The 19,116-nt window shown below is 48.2% G+C and overlaps 1 protein-coding gene across 3 annotated transcripts in view; it reads right to left on the bottom strand.

Annotated features, from left to right (window-relative positions):
* PCDH19 (protocadherin 19) overlaps positions 1-14,400 on the bottom strand; it is a 107,530-nt gene extending 93,130 nt beyond the window's left edge. For 2 of the 3 annotated variants that reach the window (XM_007467968.1, XM_007467969.1), the window contains exons 1-2: positions 12,254-14,400; positions 8,333-8,660 (exon numbers count right to left, since the gene is read on the bottom strand). In XM_007467968.1, coding sequence (XP_007468030.1) covers positions 8,333-8,660; positions 12,254-14,400 — 2,475 coding nt within the window. Of the gene's footprint in view, positions 1-8,332; positions 8,661-9,342; positions 9,484-12,253 lie in introns of all 3 variants that reach the window. The other variant, XM_007467967.1, reaches the window with a different exon arrangement.
* Between the last annotated feature and the right edge of the window lie 4,716 nt (positions 14,401-19,116).

The raw sequence follows: 19,116 nt of genomic DNA, 5'->3' as shown, positions 1-19,116 counted from the left end.
TCTCTCTCTCTCTCTCTCTCTCTCTCTCTCTCTCTCTCTCACACACACACACACACACACACACGCGCGCGCGCGCACACACACACACACACTCCCCCTAAAGGGAGAGTCTGGCCTTTGGATTGAACTTATCTTCCCACCAGCTTACACAGGGAATCCATTTTGTTCAGAAGAGCAAACTACACAATCTGAGATGAAGTGCCCTTCATGCTCTGGAAATCAAATTTACAAGCAAAAATAATCCAGAAAGCAGAGACTGCCAAGACCAGTGCTGGTGGCAGTGAGGGAGAGCAACTTGCCACAGAACAGTGGCCAGATGGGGCCCGGTGGGAGAAGCTGAAAACTGGCCACCCTGGCATTCAGAGACTTAATGGAGCATCCGAAGACTATGCACATCAAGGCAGTGCTTAAGCATCTGACATGAAGAAGCCCCAGTGCTAGTCCACGCACACTGAGCTCAAGGAGAATGCAGGCTTCACACCAAGCTTCTTGCCTGCTTCAATCCCAAATGGTCTGCTCAAAACTCAAGATAGCTGCCCCTGACACCTGTCTGTCTGTCAATCTGTCTAACTCTCACTCTCACTTATTTTCTTTCCAAAAAGTAATTTTCTCCCTCCCCAAAGGCTGAATTTTTTTAACATCTTTATATACTACCAAAGACTGAATTTAAAGCAAGTTTAAGAGAGCCTTTTCATTTTCCAAAGTAATTCTCAGGCTCTACTCGATCCAGGAGACCCATATTGACTTGGGGAGCTTTTAGGACCTGGGGCTGCAAAATGAGAGCCATCTCTTTCAGAAGCGAGCTCATGAGGCTAAGACAAAACGCACCAAAAACATTCCTGATGGGTTGCTGTTCTTCCAGCTACAGACTTACAAAGAATGGATAGAGGGAGAGGAATAGGATGGGAAGAGGATAGCTGTAACCTTTAATTTTTTAAAATCTGGAGCAAATATGAAATGTTAACATTTGTTAAATCTGGGAGATATTATCTGTCTTCTCTGGACACCATGTATTTTACATATTACATAATTACATTTTTTAATTAAGTGAGATTCAACCAGGAAGGCTAAACAGTGAGAAGTCAAGGGAATAATGAATTGGCCCACCTTTCAAAGGCTTTGTAAATCTTGCCAATATGAGAATTGCACTTTAAGCAAACAAGATATGTGAAAAATCCATACTTACAAAGGAAATCGGTAAGGAGTCGATTATTCACATTACACAAGGGTTCTTTTCTTTATGAAAGAATCCACCACAGTGTTTCTATGCCACCACTGTGGTTAACATGGGGTCTAATTTACAAAACAAACACTTCCTGCTGCACAGCTTTTCAGGAACACAACTACGGGCCAAAGGTATAGCCACAGGTCCTCTTGTGGAATCCAGTCAAGTTTTCTGTTACGTGACAGAAAGCACTTGGAAACTGCAACAGAGGAACTGCTATCGATCCAAAGGGACCCAGTTTGGCCCCAAATGATGTGTGCCTGGGCAACTCATCTGCCTTCTCTGCAACTCCGTTTTCATGATTATAGAGTAGAAATACTGGTCCCTTCTGACACCTCTTCCAGGAGTGCTGTGGCGCTGTGTGGTCCTAACCAGAATCCTGAAGCAAAATCCTGAATGCTGCTGAATGATGTCAAATGAGATTTCCTCATGGGAGCCCAAGTTCCTAGAGCTGGCAGAGCTGCTCTCCAGTTTCAGGCTGCAGTACTTTCCTCCTGGTTCCCTGGGGGGACATAGGAAGGCACTAGCAGCCTGGGTACACCCACTGGAAGCAGAGTGACCCTCACCATGCAGCCCACACAAAAACCACTCCTAACTACACAACAGCCAAAGAGGAAATGTAACTTGAAGAGCATTTCCCTCTACAAACAACTGATCCTCTGGGACTTTCACTTCAAGCCTATCAATTGTTCGAAGTAAATGAGGCTCACATTAAAGGCCAGCCAGTCACACATCAAGAAATCAAGCCTCCTCTCAGTGGGGGAAAATGGCTGCTCCAGAGCCAGCCTCCCGCCTCTTATACACAGGCCTTTTGTACAAATGGCTTCATTTACCCGCATCTGAGACACTTGATCCAGCCAAGCTTGGCCTCCCCTAAGCCCTAGAAGCTGAGATACACATGCAGAGGGGTCAACATCTCAAACTCCAAGCAGACGCCTCAGATCCATTGCAGCACCATAACTGAAAGACTCCATAACTGAAAGACTTTGCCAGGAGGTGACTTCATCCTCTTTCAGTCTTCCAATTCCGAACAAGCAATCCCCCAACCCCACTGCTTCAGCCTCAGGGCATGGTATACCAAAGCCACAGCAAAGACTAGGGCAAGGTTAGGGGAGGAGAGGTCTGCAGCTCCTCCCACCTTATAAATCTGACTGACAGAGAAAAACCAGGTAGGGTTACTGGGACCCAAAGCAAGTGGTCCTCTGATAAGAGGAATTCCAAAGCCTCAGAATCCTCTATGGAAAATGTCTTGCCTCCAGTCCCCTAGGGAGTGAAATCTCAGGATCATTAGCAAGCTCTCTGGCTGAGCTCAACTTTAGTGAAGGTGTATGGGGAGAGAGGTGATCTCTAAGGTAACCAGTTAATTGCCAATAAGGAATGATAATAATAAATTAGCAAATACTAATGTAAACTAACTCAGTTCTGCAGCAGTTGCATGGAGATGACAGAGGAACAGTTTATTCTGGAACACATCTTGCAAGCGGATCCCCATGGGAAACGCACTGCTTAGACTAGATGTGAAACGGGCCAATAAGATGCAATGTAGGCAATGGGTGGTCCTAGACTGTCTCTCAGTAAAAGTGGAGCCTTTGATTTTTAAGAAAACTGGAGTGAGCCTTGAAAATATGTGGGCTGCAGTTTTCCATTGCTTCCTTCTGAAGCCTGAGGGGTACTTTTGACCCTTAGGGATAAGACTCAGATGGTTCCAAGACCCTGTCAAAACAAGGAAATTACAATAAAATTGCTTCCTGAAGCATTTGTTGGTTTGTTTTAATTGGAGGGGGTGATTTGTGTCATTACCATGCTATCCTAACCAGCCTCATTGTACCTATTAATTTTCTAGTGACTTCTGAATCTGACACCTGATAGGTTTGTGGCTGCTTTTCTAGCTCCTTAGCTCAGAGTTTCACTCAGATCACTGCAAATCCCTAACTTTTAAAACTCTTTTTAGGGACCAAAGCATGCTATTTCTTATTTTTCTTCAAAGCCTAACCAATGTTTTAGTTTCATTATTTGCACTAAGATAACACGCACTGAGACTTTCGGTAGGATAATTGGAAGCATTCAATTTGGTCTGCCACATACATCCTTGTCCTGCAAACTCATTCACTGCTACCGTTCTGCTACTTATGAAACTGCTCCGTGAGTGACCATAGCAGACCACGCACACACCCTGAGGATGTCTTATATCAAAGATGTTACAGTTTGCTAGTGAAAGAAGGAAAAATAAAAAGAGAGAGCTCAAGATGGAGTCTGAAACCAAAATTAAATCCCTATGCACCCTATGACTAGAATTCTGGAAGCTCTTGCCCACTATCACTCTCTTAGAATTGTCAGCTCTGAAACATTCAATATTTAAAAACTCAAATTAAAAAATATCTCACCAAAGAGACTGGATGTTTGGCCATTTCACCCCTCCTGAAGGCAGGAAGTGGTCCCACCCATGTCTCTATTACCAGCAGAAGAAATGAGTTTCATTTTCTTCCTTCAACAATGACCATGGCCTGGGTGACAAAAAGGGTAATGCATGAATGCTGATTTACAAAGGAGTAATACTTTGTAGCATACAGAGACACCCAGGAGGCATGCCACCATTCCATAAGATTGGAAGAAAAATTATTTGCCGTACTGAGGAGTCTCTAAAAAAACTGGACTAGGGCTTCCCTGGTGGCGCAGTGGTTGAGAGTCCGCCTGCCGAGGCAGGGGACATGGGTTCGGGCCCCAGTCCGGGAAGATCCCACATGCCACGGAGCGGCTGGGCCAGTGAGCCATGGCTGCGGAGCCTGCGCGTCCGGAGCCTGTGCTCTGCAATGGGAGAGGCCACAACAGTGAGAGGCCCGTGTATCGAAAAAATAATAATAATAATAAAAACTGGACTAAGTTTAGAAAAATCTTAGCAAACTGGCAAAACTACTTACTTTCTTCTCCATTATCTATTTTTTCAACCTCCTTTCCCCTCTTCACTATCCCCCCACCCCATACACCCATATGCATGTGCACACACACACTCATTCACTTACATATACACTAAGTCTATGGACTAACTAAACCAGGATGCCAAAGAATGCAAATCTCACCTTCAATTTAAAATATTTAAGAGATACTTGACATCACTAATCTTACAAAAGTCTTCTGTAAACAGCAAAAGCATCCTCCACGTTCCCTCATCAAATTTGTGTACAAAACCACAAAATCCACACAGCTGACCTCCTGACCAACATCAGAGGACAGGTAAATGAAGACAAAGAATTCCAGGCAAGATGGTCTCCATAATTCTAAAGGCTGAGTTCCAATGCAACTCATTTCTTCTGCTGGTAATAGAGACTTGGGTGGGACCTCTTCCTGCCTTCAGGAGGGGTGAAATGGTCAAACATCCAGTCTCTTTGGTGAGGCATTTTTTAATTTGAGTTTTTTAATATTGAATGTTTCGGTGCTCCATTCCCTTTGCTTTTTCCTACCTAACTGCCTTTAAAGTCACGTTCCCTTCAGTTTCTAGAGCCAACAATATTCAAATGTGGCTAGGTCTGCACACTGATGCAAAAGTTACCCTCACATCAGCACCAAACTTGAGAGCTCAACAGTAAATCTACATATAAATGATGGCTGCGCTGCCAGGGAAGGAGTAGCAGGAGAGTACTAAGCAGGCTGCAAAGTGACTGGAGGTTAGAAACCCTTTTGTGTTGCTTACAGGGAAATCATGTGGGTGATCTTAGCTCCCCAACCAAACTATGAACTCTGAAGGCAGATGCTACATCTTATATTTATTTGGGATCCCCATGGTACCTGCCACACAGCTGAGCACACAGTGGACACTCAAACAATGTTTAGTGATTTGATTTAATGCCATGGTGATAAACTTCAAAGTGTGATGCAGCGCTGTGAGGGAAGCAGTTCTCACTCCTCTGCAATGCCATTGCCAGTAAGCCCTGTAACCGACGCTGCAGCTAATGAAGGGAGTGAGTTTGTCCACAAGGTAGCCCAGCAAAGGAACAGTCCCAGTCTGGTGCGTAAGAATGTAATATGTGCTCAGTAAAGAGATGTTCTCCTGAACTGAAATGACCTGTTTACTTGTCTGTCTCCCTGTAAGCTCCCTGGGGTCAAGGATCAGGTGTTTTATTTTTGTATCCTCGGCAAGTTATACAGTGTCTGCCATGTTCTAGGTGTGCAATAAATGCTCCTGGGTTGAGTTAATGAATAAAAAAATGGTTTAATGAAATAATATAGAGAAAAATGTACATGACATAATAAGATTTAATACAGAAATTTCCACAGAATCTTATATGTGTCACATGGTAGCACTTAACACTCTGTGCTGTAATTTGCTTAATAACTGTTGGTTTCTTAGACGGATCAATTAATTAATTAGGAAAAATATAAAGAAAAGGTAGGAAATACATTATGATATTATTATCCTAGTAATGGAGACTATCCCATTGTACCTGATAGTAGCATTTATCACTCCATACCGCAAATCACCTATTTGCTTATCTCCCTCATTAGAATGTGCATTCTTTGAGATCAGAGGACATCTTTTTCATTTCTCTAACACCAGAGCCTACAACAGAACCTTACAAAGAATAGAAACACAACAAATATTAGTTGAATGTATGAATCAATCATCCCTACTCCTCTACAGATTTCACTTTACCTAAGTATTCTACCTAGTCCATGTTCAAGGGCCTCTGGTATGGGAAGAAAAGAAGTGTCATTTTCTCCATGCAGGACTTTGTGACAGATGCAGGTTTAAATGGCCTGATTCATGCTCTGCTGTGAGTGGGTCTCTCTCCTTTATGAATGGGTTTGTCAGTTGAACTCTCCAGGACTGCATATTAGAAATATATAACCTCACCGTGCCTAATATATGCTGTCTTGGCCCTGACTAGCCCTAGACGCTAGGTCTGCATGACTTTGTTAAATAAGAGAGTATCCTGCTTTGTGAGTCAGAGATAGGATCAGAATTCAGACTTTCAATGGCTTTTCTAAATAACTGAAGCAATACTTTGTTTCATTTTGTCCACAGGAGAATCTCAGAAAGAACAGCAAGATCTCAAGTAAACCATGCAGATATAGTCATATATCTCTTGCCCCCTCAAAACATCCCATAGACACCAGGGCTTATGTTTCTCTACTACTTTGAATTGATTGCATAGCCACCAAGCCCTCAGGATTCAATTCTTTTGTCCATCTCCACTGGCAGCAGCAGTCAGCACCTAACCCAAAACCTTGGCATTTTTTACCTCCATTATTTAAAAGTCCAGTATGAATACGGTAACCGCACCACTTTGTAAATCTTCTCTATACAGAACCAGCCTAAATTCCTCTTTGGTTATAAGTGCCTAGGGAGTTACACTCAGGTATGCAGGCCATTACAATAGTCACTCTCCAATTATTGTCTGGTGAAGAGACCTACGATTCAGGGGGTACCTATGTGTCAGACCCCTTACATTACATAATGCCATATTATTCCTTGGACCAACCTTGCATGACAGATGTACACATTTTGTAGATGAGGAAACAGAGATTCAGAGGGATACCATAGCAAGACATGTCCCCAAGATTCAAAATCATGGTCTATCTGATTCCACTACATAGCACTACCTCTCCCTCTCCATTGTTGAACTATTGGTGGTCCATGAGTAGTCCTCCAGAAAGTCTATGGTCTAGTCCCTAGTAGTATCCACTGACATTCATAATTATAACTGAGCCTACCTAGCATAATACTGGATTTTCAATAAATCCTTATTTATAGATTTATAGATTGACAATATTGGTGTCTCTGTTGCTAGAAGAAAATCATCAGTTTCTAATGAAAAGCACTGCTTTTTGGCCCCATTAATTCTGATGAGAAATATTTTTCAGGAACTAGGAGGAGCAGTCGATAAAAGTGGTCCTAAAACCCTTTGCCCTATGAAATTGATATAAATACTATCAGGCCATTTTATATGCATCCCAGCCCAGGTATGTTAGGCTGAATTATTTCTGAGGCAGGGAAGTGTCACTGAAACAGCACTCGCCAGAGTTATAGAGCCCTGAAATCTAGTCCTTCCTCTCTCTCTCTCTCTTGATATCCCTGCCCAGTGAGTCTGAACAAGTCCCTTAGCATCTCTGGACCTCCATTCATCATCTACTGAAGGGCAACCTATTAAGATACCTGACTATAAGGATCAAAGAAGACAATGGTTGTAAAGTGCTCTCCAAGTATGTAGTATTCCTTTCATTAGTGGCCTGGAAGAGGGCATATGCCTCCCAGTGCATTAAATTTCCAACCAAAGAGGGACTTAAGCAATTCAAGGAAAAATGAAATTAACTTAAGAGCTGTTATTTATAGCCTTCCACCCAGCCACCAACCTACCATCATCCACATTACTACCCTACTACCCTGAAAAATTTCAATAGACAGCAAACACCGGACCACGTAGTGTCTAAAAAAAAAAATGCTTCCATTTGTAAACATTCATTCCTGGTAAAGAGAAACAGAGCTAACTCAAATACATAGTTAATTCCTGAAATTTTCATTATTAGTGACAGTTTCAACCTCCTCATTTGTCAAATGTCACCATAAGAACTATTAAGAAACAGCAATGTGGCTTCTTTATATTTTTGTTTGCCTCCCTTTAACCGGCCCATCCATATTCTCAGCAAAGCACGTATATAACCAAAGAAAAAGCAAAAGGGGGCTTCAGAAGGCTGAATCACTCTCACACTAGGAAACTGGCCCCCGAGCATTCTAGGGCTCATCTATCTTTAAGACTACTTGTTGATTCTTAGCCACTTTAACTGTCGTACTGGTACAACAGGCTGGCAAGTGTACTGTATTTGCAACAGGTGGTACAATTCAAATTACACCAAAATACCATACAGGTATTTCAAAGGCTCAGACCTTGAGCTCCCACTCCCAACATCCACCCCTACAAAGGCTCAATATATTGGGTTACCCTCTGCCCCAAGAAGCACTGGTAGCAAACCCTGACTTTGGAAATGGGCTTAGGCAGAGAAGTTCTCCCACCCCTGCCAGGGAATGTGCCACCATAGAGGCTGATGGGGTCCAGCGAGCAGCATGGGAAAGAGGCCTGGGAGGACCTCACAGAGCCGCTTAGCTGCACTCACCTCGGGCAGAGGCACACCGTTGATGATCAGGTCTGGTTGCTGGGGGCCCTGGCTGTTGAAAGAATGATGGTAGATGTGGTTGGCGCTGGTATTGCGGGTATTCTGGTTCTCCACATTCAAGAAAGTGCTCTCAGAGCGGCGGCAGCCCAGAGGAAGGGTCTGCTGGTGGTAGTCGAAATAGTTGAGGGGCGAGGTCAGGGAGGAGCAACTGACAACGTTCATCTTGTCTGTCTCCTCCACATCCCGGGGTACCAGGCGGATGTCATTCTTATTGATTTTTTTCTTCTTGCTTGATTTCTTTTGATGCCCATAGGAGTACTCAGCGATTCTATGTGACAGAAAAGGCAGCATGTATCGCTAACGCCCTCCCAAACCATGCATCGATTAATAAACATTAAGCACCCCAGAGGGTTGCACCTCATCTCCGCTCCAGCTTCTTATTCTGGTGCATTACATCATCAGGTTTCTCCCTGTGCTTTCTACATGTGAAAACAAGTTGAGGGCTGTAAAGTTTTTATATTAAACATAGTAACCTCCCACGACCCCTCCCCAAAGTTTCTATACTTTAGATTTGGAATTCCTCATTGTGAGTGACCATTTAACAAGGGTGTGGGGACGGGGAAAGTTGAGCCTATGGGAGAGAAAGCATGAAAATGCTCAAATCGGGAGCTTTTTTGGAAGCCAAAGGAACTCCTGGGTGAAATAAGAAGCTAGTTCTAATTTAACAGAAGAGGAGATAGAAAGAAATAAAAAATAATCCCCTTTCCAGTTCCTCCAAGCAATTGCCATGTGACGAACACCCTCAATCAGGTTCCTTGGTGATTGAACTGATCGGTTTTGAACGGGAGCAAATCAGACCCTGTCCTTTGACAAATCCTCAGCTCCTCTCCTCCACACCCTCGTTCCCCCTGCCCTAGCCCTGCTCCCTTCTACTCCCCACCCCACCCCCCACCTCTCCTCAAGAAATCTGATAGCTAAACCCATTTATACGAGGGGAAATGACTTTTTACCTCTTTCCCCTTAGGCTCACTTTCTCCTCAGCCTTTTTGTCTTGCTCCTTGCTAATGGATGAAACCAAGATGCAATGCAGACACTTGCTGTTTTGTCCTTTTTTAAAACAGCCGAGGAGACAAGTGATGGTTAAACAATTACTGCAAAGGAATTTAAAGGTTAGGGCATTCAGCATCCCTCTCCATTCAGGTGTACCTACAAGCAGCTGTGCTGGAACATAAAGAGCTCAATTTAATTAACACTGACACAGACCCAGCAACGTGCACCAAAGACACCAAGCATTAAGAGACTTGTCAAAAGAAATACATTTAAATGTAGCCAGATTCTCAAAGTCATTTATTACTTTGCACCTAATGATTCAGCTTATTGTCTGGAAATTCCATTTCTGAGCAGTAATCAGCAAAACAATAGGGTTAATAAATAATACAGGTTGATCTTTACAAGGGAAAGACTGTGCCTGTATTCTCCCTCGACAAAGCTAATTGTCTGAATACAAAAAGGGAGCCCAATTCAAACAGCAAGTGCAGATCATCTCGCAAGTAACATAAATGAATGCATTTCAGGAAGAGGCTCTGCAGAGGCCGAGAACAAGAAACCTCTGCTTAATACACGGAAAGACAAGCTCTTAAACTTTAGGTTTCTAAAAAGTGATCAGACCAGGAGATTGCATATCTCCAGAGGCACATTCTTGCTATGTCCCAGGGATCTTCCTAGAGCTGAGCAGTTGCCTTCCCCTCACGCTTTCACTCTGTGCTCAGGCAGACTTGCAGTGAGGGCAAGCTGATGCTATTGGGGCTTGGGAGCAGATAAAATCCCAAAGACCCCAGGACTGGGGTTGATTTTCTTTTCTAATCGTTTAGAATCAATGGGAAGTTCTAATCATTTTGTTTACCCACGATGGGTAAGTTTGGCAATGCCCCGTCCAATTATTCAGCTGAGGCATTCATTGCACAGCCCTTTCTGTATCGAGCAATTATTTAATTAAACTGTACTTCATTAATCCCAAAACAGCGTAGGAAACAGAGCTCTTTACAAAATACACATATGAGTGAAGTTGGAGAGCACTGAGATTCACTTTTTTTTTTCTTTTCATTTCAAATGCTCTCCTCCCTGTTTAATGATCTCCCTGGCAAGCTCTCAGAAAGAGCTCTCACTTTGAGTCATACATCACCAAGAGGTGGCAAAGCCTTCAATATCTTTATTTCAACCTGATTTCTTTTCATCAAGGAAAGAGTCTTATGCATTTACTTTATGCTGAGGAAATGGCTTAAAAGAGTCCCCTCTATCATTATCTCCATATAAATAAAATTTTATAGACTCCTAATTTTTCTCCTATAAAAAATGCCACTGGCAGTCACAGGTTTCAAAGGTAAGAGTAATACTAATTTCCATTTCTCCCATCTGAAATGACTTGGAGCTGAAGGAAAGAAAAGTCATGGCCATTTCACTAGCAACAGGATTAAAGCATTTATGAGGCATTGCAGCTGCTCTTTTATGGCACCTGATTGATATTCATGTGTGGTTAGCATTTGTCTACTAACTTGTGTAACGCAGAGAATAGTAAAAGGGAAACAATAATTGCATGGCTGTTACATATTCAGGGGGCTCTGATTCACAGAAGTGTGCATTTCAGTTGATGTCAAATACAAATCGGACCTACAGGAACATATTTTGACTGATTAACATGCAAGCACAGATGGCACAAAAGACACACTGGATGTGTAGGTGTGTTGAAAGCACACACACACCTTGGTTGGAAATAGCAGCATCATTCATTTTCAGCAAACTAAAACAACTTTTTTTTCAACCATTTCAATGAGACACTGCTGAAAAAAAATTACATGTATTATCCTAAATTGGATATTGTAAGGAAGGGCTTCAGCAAGACCCTCCAAAGTGCTTATCAGGAAATCTTTTTTTAAAAAAATTACTACGTGTCATTCCAGTTTCCACATTTCTATTCTCTCTCTCTCTCTCTCTCTCTCTCTCTCTCTCTCTCTCTCTCTCTCTCCCTCCCTCCCTCCCTCCTTCCCCTCCCTCCCTCTCTCTCAGGCATACCACACACATATTCTGCACACATTTCAAGGGAAACTGTAACACCACAGCCCATAGTGACATCCACTGGTAAGGACCAGCTCTTAGGGCCACAGCAGAGTTCCACATTAGAGGAAAGAACCATCAACTCCAGAAGATTGCTACTTTTAGTGAAACATCTGGATGCAAAAGTCCTGTTCCTCATTGGGATGTTTGGTCTCTACCCAATAACCAGATATTTGAAAACATATAGATGACTAGTAGAATTTCACTTCACATAGCCAGATGTTTGGGGACTGGATACAAAATAAGCCAAGAACACACTAAAAAACTCAATCACCTGCTTCCCCACACACTCCTGTTCTCTCTTCCCCCAACTTTGTTTCCTACCTTAGACTCCTGCTCACAGGCTTTCTTCAGAGGTTCTCTCTACAACAGGACAGGGCAGCTGCCAGTACTCCCTTTCCTTTCAGTACCTGTCCCCAAAACACTACAGCCCCCAAATCAAGTTGTGGTGCTTCAAGGTTCTGCTAAAAATCAATCAATCTTTCTCTCTCTCTCATATTAATTTTTTTCTGCCATAACTTCATGGAGACAGCTGTGCAAATTTTAAAATGATAATTGCTATTCTGCTCATCATCATTATGTGACAGAATCCATTCGAACAGTAAATGATTGTCTTCCAGAAAACTGTCAGTTCAAAAGAATTGATCAACTTGGGCTGACATAAGCTCCCCCCTCCCTCCAAAAAGGAGCGCTGTAAGTAGGGTGCATGCATTTAAATAGGAAACAAAAGCACTGGGGTTTTCACACAGAGACACAGATACACATTATTCACCCAAGACAAAGAAGGAATGAAAGAAAAGTTGGCTCTACCTGCAGTTGTAGGTCCGGATTTCTTTGTTGTCTCTCTTGCACTTGATCGCCACAAAGATCATAGTGACAAAGAGGATGCCAGCAATGGAGCCCAGGGCGATAATGAAAATCAAGGACAAGTTCACTGAGCCCATCGACTCTTGGGCGTCGAGAGCAGGGGATAGGTAGATTAGGACGAGCGCAGAGGCGGAGAGAGACGTCTTGCCATGGTCGTGGGCCACCACAATAAGCTCGTAGGAAGCTTTGGAGCTCTCGCTGAAGGTGCGAGTGGTTCTGACCTCGCCGTTGACCTGATCTATTTCAAAGAAGCCGCGGTCGCCCTCTGTCATGTCATAGGTGACCCGGCCATTCTCACCCTCATCGTAGTCATCTGCTTTGACAACGGTCACCAGGTAGCCTATGCCCGAGTTGCGGGGTATGTAGACTTCAGCGGTGCCATTGATCAGGGGTGGGGCGGTAATGACTGGGGTATTGTCATTGACGTCGAGGATGATGACCCGAACAGTGGCGTTACTCTGCAGTGAGGGCAGGCCGCCGTCCTTGGCCAGCACCTTGAATTCAAATGCCTTGGTCTGCTCGTGGTTGAAGGATCGCAGCGCATAGATGTCACCCGAGTTGGGGTTGATGGAGACATAGGTGAAGACAGGCATGTCCCGCACCTGTGACGGCACGATCTGGTAGGAAACACTGCCATTGAGACCCAGGTCGGGGTCTCGGGCCGACACAGAGAGCAGATAGGCACCGGGAGTGTTGTTCTCCTGCACAATGACCTGGTAGTAGGGCTTGGAGAAGTGCGGGTGGTTGTCGTTCTCGTCGGTGATGCGCACGGTAAAGGACTTGGAGCTCTGCAGCATGGGCACGCCGCCGTCGCGCGCCTGGATCGTGAGATTGTACTGGTCGTGCTGCTCGCGGTCCAGCCGTCCGTCCACCAGGATAGTGGAGAAGCTTTCATACTCCTGCAGCCGAAAGGGCACGTTGCCCAGCAAACGGCACTGCACGCGCCCATTGAGGCCGGAGTCTCGATCAGACACCCGCACCAGTGCAATCACGTAGCCCGGTGGGGCGCTCTCGCTCACCTCTACCAGCTCGCTGTTGACTGACAGCAGGTTGATGACCGGCGGGTTGTCATTGGTGTCCAGAACGCTGACGGTGACCTTGCAGTGTGCCGGGATGGAGTTGGGCCCCAGGTCCTTGGCCTGCACATCCAGTTCGTACACATGGCCCTCTTCATAGTCTAGGGCACCAGTGACCGTGACCAGGCCGCTGTGCGGGTCGATCTGGAAGAGTTCTCGAGTGCGGTCGTTGACGTAGCCATAGAAGGAGTAGACCACCTGGCCATTGGTGCCTTCGTCTGGGTCACTGGCGTTGAGACGGATGACAGGCGTGTTGGGAGGTGAGTTCTCTGGCACGGTCACTGAATAGGTGGACTCGCCAAACACAGGGTTGTTGTCATTGGAGTCGGTCACCTTGATGCTGAGGCCAACAGTGCCCAGGTGCGGCGGGTCACCGCCGTCGAGCGCAGTGATGCGAAAGCTGTAGTGCGACTGCGTCTCCCGGTCCAGACTCTTCTCCACCACGAGTTCTGCAAAGCGCGAGCCGTCGCCGCGCGTCTTGATCTCCAGGCCAAATAGCTCGTTAGGCGTGAGCTCGTAAGTCTGCACGCCGAAGCTGCCCGAGTCCGGGTCATAGGCGCTGTCCAGTGGGATGCGCGTCCCGGGGCTGGCCGCCTCTGAGATCTCCAGCTCAATCTGTGCCGCCGGGAAGCTGGGCGCGTTGTCATTCAGGTCCTTGATCTCCACCTTAATCACGCAGATCTCCATTGAGCTGGACATGACCTCAAGCGAGATGATGCACTTGGGGCTCTGGCGGCACAACAGGTCACGGTCGATCTTCTGCTTGGTGACCAACAGGCCCGAGCTGGGGTTGATGTCCACCAGGTGCGGAGCGGAGTTGGACACCACACGAAAGGCAGAGGCCTGCCGTGGGTCCAGTGCAAAGCCCGCCTCGCGCGCGTCCTTGGCCACGTTGGCGATCACAGTCCCGGCGCGCTGCTCCTCTTCTACCGAGTATTTGAGGTTAATGAGGGCGGCCGCCTGTGTCCACAGTACAGCCAACAGCAGCAGCACCGGCAGCAGGAGCGACTCCATGGCTGCGCGGGGCTCTGCCTGGCCTCGCCTCTCCACACCCCTCCGAGGCCGACGCCGCCGGCGCTCCAGCTTCCCGCCGACTCGGGCCGCCTGTTGCGCGCGCCCCGGGGCCCTGGAGGCCGCCGGAGGAGTCTCGCCCAGGGCGGCCCGGCGGCGCGGGGGGGACACCCGCGCCGGCTCCAATGCTGAGGTTGTGGCGGACCGGGCGGGGGCTCGCGGGGGACCCGGGGGCTCCGAGGGGCCGAGGGAGCGCCGCGCGGCCCCGAGCCCCCTCCCTCCAGCCCGGCTACTCAGTTTTCCCCCTTCAAAGTTAGCCGGGCTCGACTGGCCGCAGCGGCGCAGGGCTGCGGGTCGGACGGCGTTTGAACGGCCGGGTCGGCGCGCTGCTGAGTCCTGACCGCGCTTGAGGCGAAGGCGGGGAGTGCTGTGAGGGTACAGCCTCTCAGGCAGTGCCGGGCCCGCCGCGGCGCACCTGCACTGGGGCTGGCTATCGCGTAGTCTGTGCACCTGGCATGCGCAAGGACCTCCCCAGTGCTCCTGGATCACTGCGGAGACAGGACCCGCCTGGAACGCGCCCTCCGGGGTCCGGGGGGATCACGCTGGCCTTTTCGAGGCCTGTTGGGGAGAAAGGGGGGTCGCAGGAGGGAGTCTGAGTTGCTGTCAAGCGCCGCAGCCGCCAGAGTATCCGGCTGAGCGGGATGGCTCTCCCCGGGCCGGCAGAAGAAGGCGGAGGGGAGAGAGGCTGCCGAGACGAGAGCGTGCTCCCTTGCACTGTGGTTGGCTTCAGAAGGCTTGAGGGGCGCGTGTGTCCAGGATCAGAGATGGGCACGGAGCCACCCCCACAGAGCAGTTGGACTGCGGGCGTTTTCGTCTCGAAAATCACAGTTAGCAACGCAGCCCGAGCTTCCACGTCAAGTTTGTGATAGCGGGCCGATGGCAATTTGTCCAAGAAAATAGAAGTCCGGGTCTTTCCAATGGCCCGGGAGGCGGGGAATGGGGAGGAGGGGAGGCCAAGCGACAACGGTACCGGCCAGGAGAGGCGGGGCCGACGCCGCAGGTACCAGGGGCTTCTCCTCCTCCCTCAGTCTGGGCTGGGGTGTCGCTCCGAGGGCCGCGGCCGCCGCCGCCGCCGCCGCCGTGGTAGGAAGCCCTCCTAGCTCAGTTGCATGTCGCTGGGGTCTGCCTCAGCAGCTGCCACGGTCGACGGTTATGTCGCCGCCAAAGTTTACTTGCGGGAGCGTCTTGATTCCATCCTCCTGGAGAGGCGCTGGCCGCGCTGCATTGGGCTCACTCCCTCCCGGGCGCTCCAGCACTCGGAGGTCTATCTCGCAGTCTCTTTCTGTCTCGGGCTGTGGGTGAATGTGTGAGAGAAAGGAAGAGTGAGTGTGTGGTGTGGGGAGTGTGAGTGGGGAGTGTGAGCGAGCAGGGGTGGGAGGTTTCGGATCGCCGATAAATCCGCTCAGCCGGAATGCCGCGGAGCGTAACGCGCCAAGGGCCCGCGCCAGGCTAGGGACGCGGGTGCCAGTGTCCCCCGGGCAACCGGGGCATGGCGCGCGGGAGCCGCGCTACCGTCTGTGCCCGCTCGTCAGTCTACCCACTGCGCCCGCCGCCGCCGCTACTGCTGCTGCTGCTCCTGCTGATGCCGCAAACTACTGGCCGTGGAGTCTGGAGAGAGCCGGAGAAAGCCCGAGCTGCCTAGCCCGGCTACGCCAGGCGTTAGCCAATCAGCGCGCAGCCCAGCGGGCTCCGGGCTTGGGGAGGGGCCAATGCGAGGGAGGGGGCGGGGCGGGGCCAGCCGGAAACTTACACACTGGCGGGACCAAGTGGTACCCCAGCCAGCGGAGCCGCTGCAGGAGTCAGGGGAGGCCAGGCGGGCTGGCCCAGCCGGGGCAAGAAGGCAGGGTGGAGCATGGAGAGGGGCGTGCTGGCGCTGCAACTGAGCCTCCCCAGGAACTGCGCGCCTCTCATGTTTGTAGAGATTGCAGGATTTGATTCTCTCGGCGTGTTTATCTCCCTCACATATCTTCATGTCTTGAATATAATATTCATATTCATATTCTTTTTCTCCTCCTCCCCCCTCCCTCTTTGTCTCTTCGCCCTGGGTTTGTCAGTCAGTTTCTCTGTCTTTCTCTCTTCTTCTTCTCCTCGGGTAGTGGAAGGAAGAACGGAAAGGAGAAAGCGCCCCAGAGGTAGTCATTCATCCGGCTCTTGGCCGGTGACTCTTCACTTCAGCTAAGAACCACGGCAGCCATCCTCCTGGACCGTCACCCCTCTCCCTCCTTCCCCGGCAGACGCAGCAGCATGCTCCCCTCCACCCCCGGCCCAAGCAGGGCCCCTGACCCGGTTCGGTTCGCTCTTGTCTGTTGCTTGTTAATCAAATGAGATCTGTGGCGCAGGGAGTGAGCCGCCGAGAGGGCTGGACACATTTCGTTGCCCCTCACCCCACCCCGTTGGAGAATTTAGCTCCCTATAAATAAACCATACGTTTGAGAAGAGCTGGTGGAGCGGACGCGGCCGCGCCACGCCACACCAAGCCGGGAGAGCCCTGAGTCCAGCGGGAGCTGCGGAGCTGGCGCGCAGTCCACATAGCCGGCGCCGGTGTGCTGGGCGCCCCTGCCTTCCTGCGGGGCCTCGGTCCTAGGGGGCTGCCAGCTTCTCTCGGGCGGTGGTGGCGACAGTGGCTGGTGTGTGACAGTGCTGAGAAGCGGGAGGCCAGCGTGGCTGGGGCTATCAAACTCGGCTTGCCTTCTGGACTGAAGGCGCCCTGGGGACAGAGGGGACTCCTCCCCGCCCCGTTCTGAGTCTCTTAATTAAGGTCACTGGCGGGAAGAATAAAAAGCACTTCGCCGAACAAGTTGGAGTGTTTTTTTCCATCACAGATTGGGGGTGGAGGGGACCGGCTTCTGAATTCACAATTCTTGGAAGAGTAAACCTCCCTTCTGAGTGAGTCGTCTCGGATATTTGGGAATCTTGGGTGAGCAAATTCATAATTAGCCCAGCGACGTTGGCCCGAGTCTGTGTGCTTAAAATGAGACTCACTTTTGCCCTTTAAAAAACATTAAACAAGAAAAGGGGAAAAGGCATTTGAACACATAATAGGTTTTCTCAAAACTGCCATCTTCTTGCAGAGAGCAACCCAGCTGCTTTAAAAAAAATTTTCTCTTTCCAAAAGGAGCTAGTTTAGCAGCCTTTACCTTGGAAGGGGAAGAAGACAGCTTCCTCCTACAGAAAGGAATTATTTCGGGAGTGAGGTTGAGACCCCCTAAACGTGCATCTGAGACCAAGCGGAAGGCGCGGAGAGCTTGATCCGCTTTCCGCGTGGGGGTCGTTTCACTCTCTCACATTAGGATGCAATTCAGCCCAGAAAATGTAGGAGAAAATCGAAGCATCTGCAATAAGTATCATTTAATTTGTTCGTTTAGAGATGCGGGTGAACAGCAGAGCGTGGCTCGAGGGAGCCCCGCGGCCCGCCCGGTTTTCTGCAGACCCTTCTGCAGGAGGGTGACAACATGGCAGGCAACGCGGGCGCACCTCACGCGCTACGTAAAGAGAAGGGCTCCATTTGATTTATCACAGTTATTTACCTTTGATGTCAGCGAGTGGGAATGAAGTGCATCTTGGTCTAATTAAAAAGGCCTAAAAAGGCATTTGAAATGGGTTTGCTATCTGATCACGGGATATGAGTTTGGCGTTTGGCAGCTTTCTAAAATATTGCTTGGACTATTTAAACAGAACAATTAGCAGCATACTAAAATGTTTGCATGCTCTGCTTAGAAGCTTTTAGCTGTAAACTTTAAGGCGATCTGTTCCCCTTTAAGTTAAAAAAGGATGATGCTGCTTCCTTGTGGCAAAGGCTGTCAGGAACCCGCTGATCAATAGAAGTAAACTGGCGCCTCCACGGCTTGATTGAGCGGGAGCAAAGAGTCTGAGAAGTAGTCTCGGCCATTAACAATCCCCCAGGTAACGAGAAATGGAAGAATTACTCAAGTAAAATGATTAATATTGCCGTGGCATCTGAAAAGATGCACACAACAAGATAAGAGGGCTGAGGACCTCTTACCTTGGGGAGTGCTAATAGAATGTCTATATTCTTCTGTCTTTTAAAGATAAATAGGAGAATTCAATTCATGTACAATGTCATTACCTTTGTAAGTGCAATCACATTGCAAAGACCTGTTCTGCATTTGCAAAGACAAATGCTCTCTTAGCTAAGGAGATCACACGTGGTCCCCTGTGTCCTGTTCCCCGTTCACACTCAATGCGCCCCTCCTTTCCAAGTAGAGCAACCCAAGTACTCCCAGCTATACTAAACCGCTTTTATGGAAGCCAGGTATGGAGAGAGGCAGGGGCGGGTGCCTCTGCTTTCCTACCTTCACATCACCCCCAAGCTCAAAGTGATAGTGACACCTCCCTTCCAAAAAAATAGTTCTTCCATCCCCCGCAATCAACTTCTACAGATAACCCTAAGGCCGCCGCCCTTTGCCCTCAGAATGTATTTTTTGCAAATAGACGCACTTTATCATTATACTCCACCAATGTTTGCTCATAGACACACTTGATCATTGTACTGCAACAATGTTATTGACTAAGTGAGTAGCCGAAAACACCTTCATGATCAGGAATTTATTAATTAATTGAATAAAACCGTTCTGGGTGTAGATAATAAAAACAAAAAGAAAGTTCCCTCAGTCTTAGCTTCCCTTTACTTCAATCCTG

This window comes from Lipotes vexillifer, unplaced genomic scaffold (genome assembly GCF_000442215.2).
Source record: "Lipotes vexillifer unplaced genomic scaffold, Lipotes_vexillifer_v1.1 scaffold152, whole genome shotgun sequence".
In the NCBI taxonomy this organism is placed as follows: Eukaryota; Metazoa; Chordata; class Mammalia; order Artiodactyla; family Lipotidae; genus Lipotes; species Lipotes vexillifer.
Note: the sequence above shows the minus strand (reverse complement) of the source record. Positions and strands in the feature narration are given on the sequence as shown.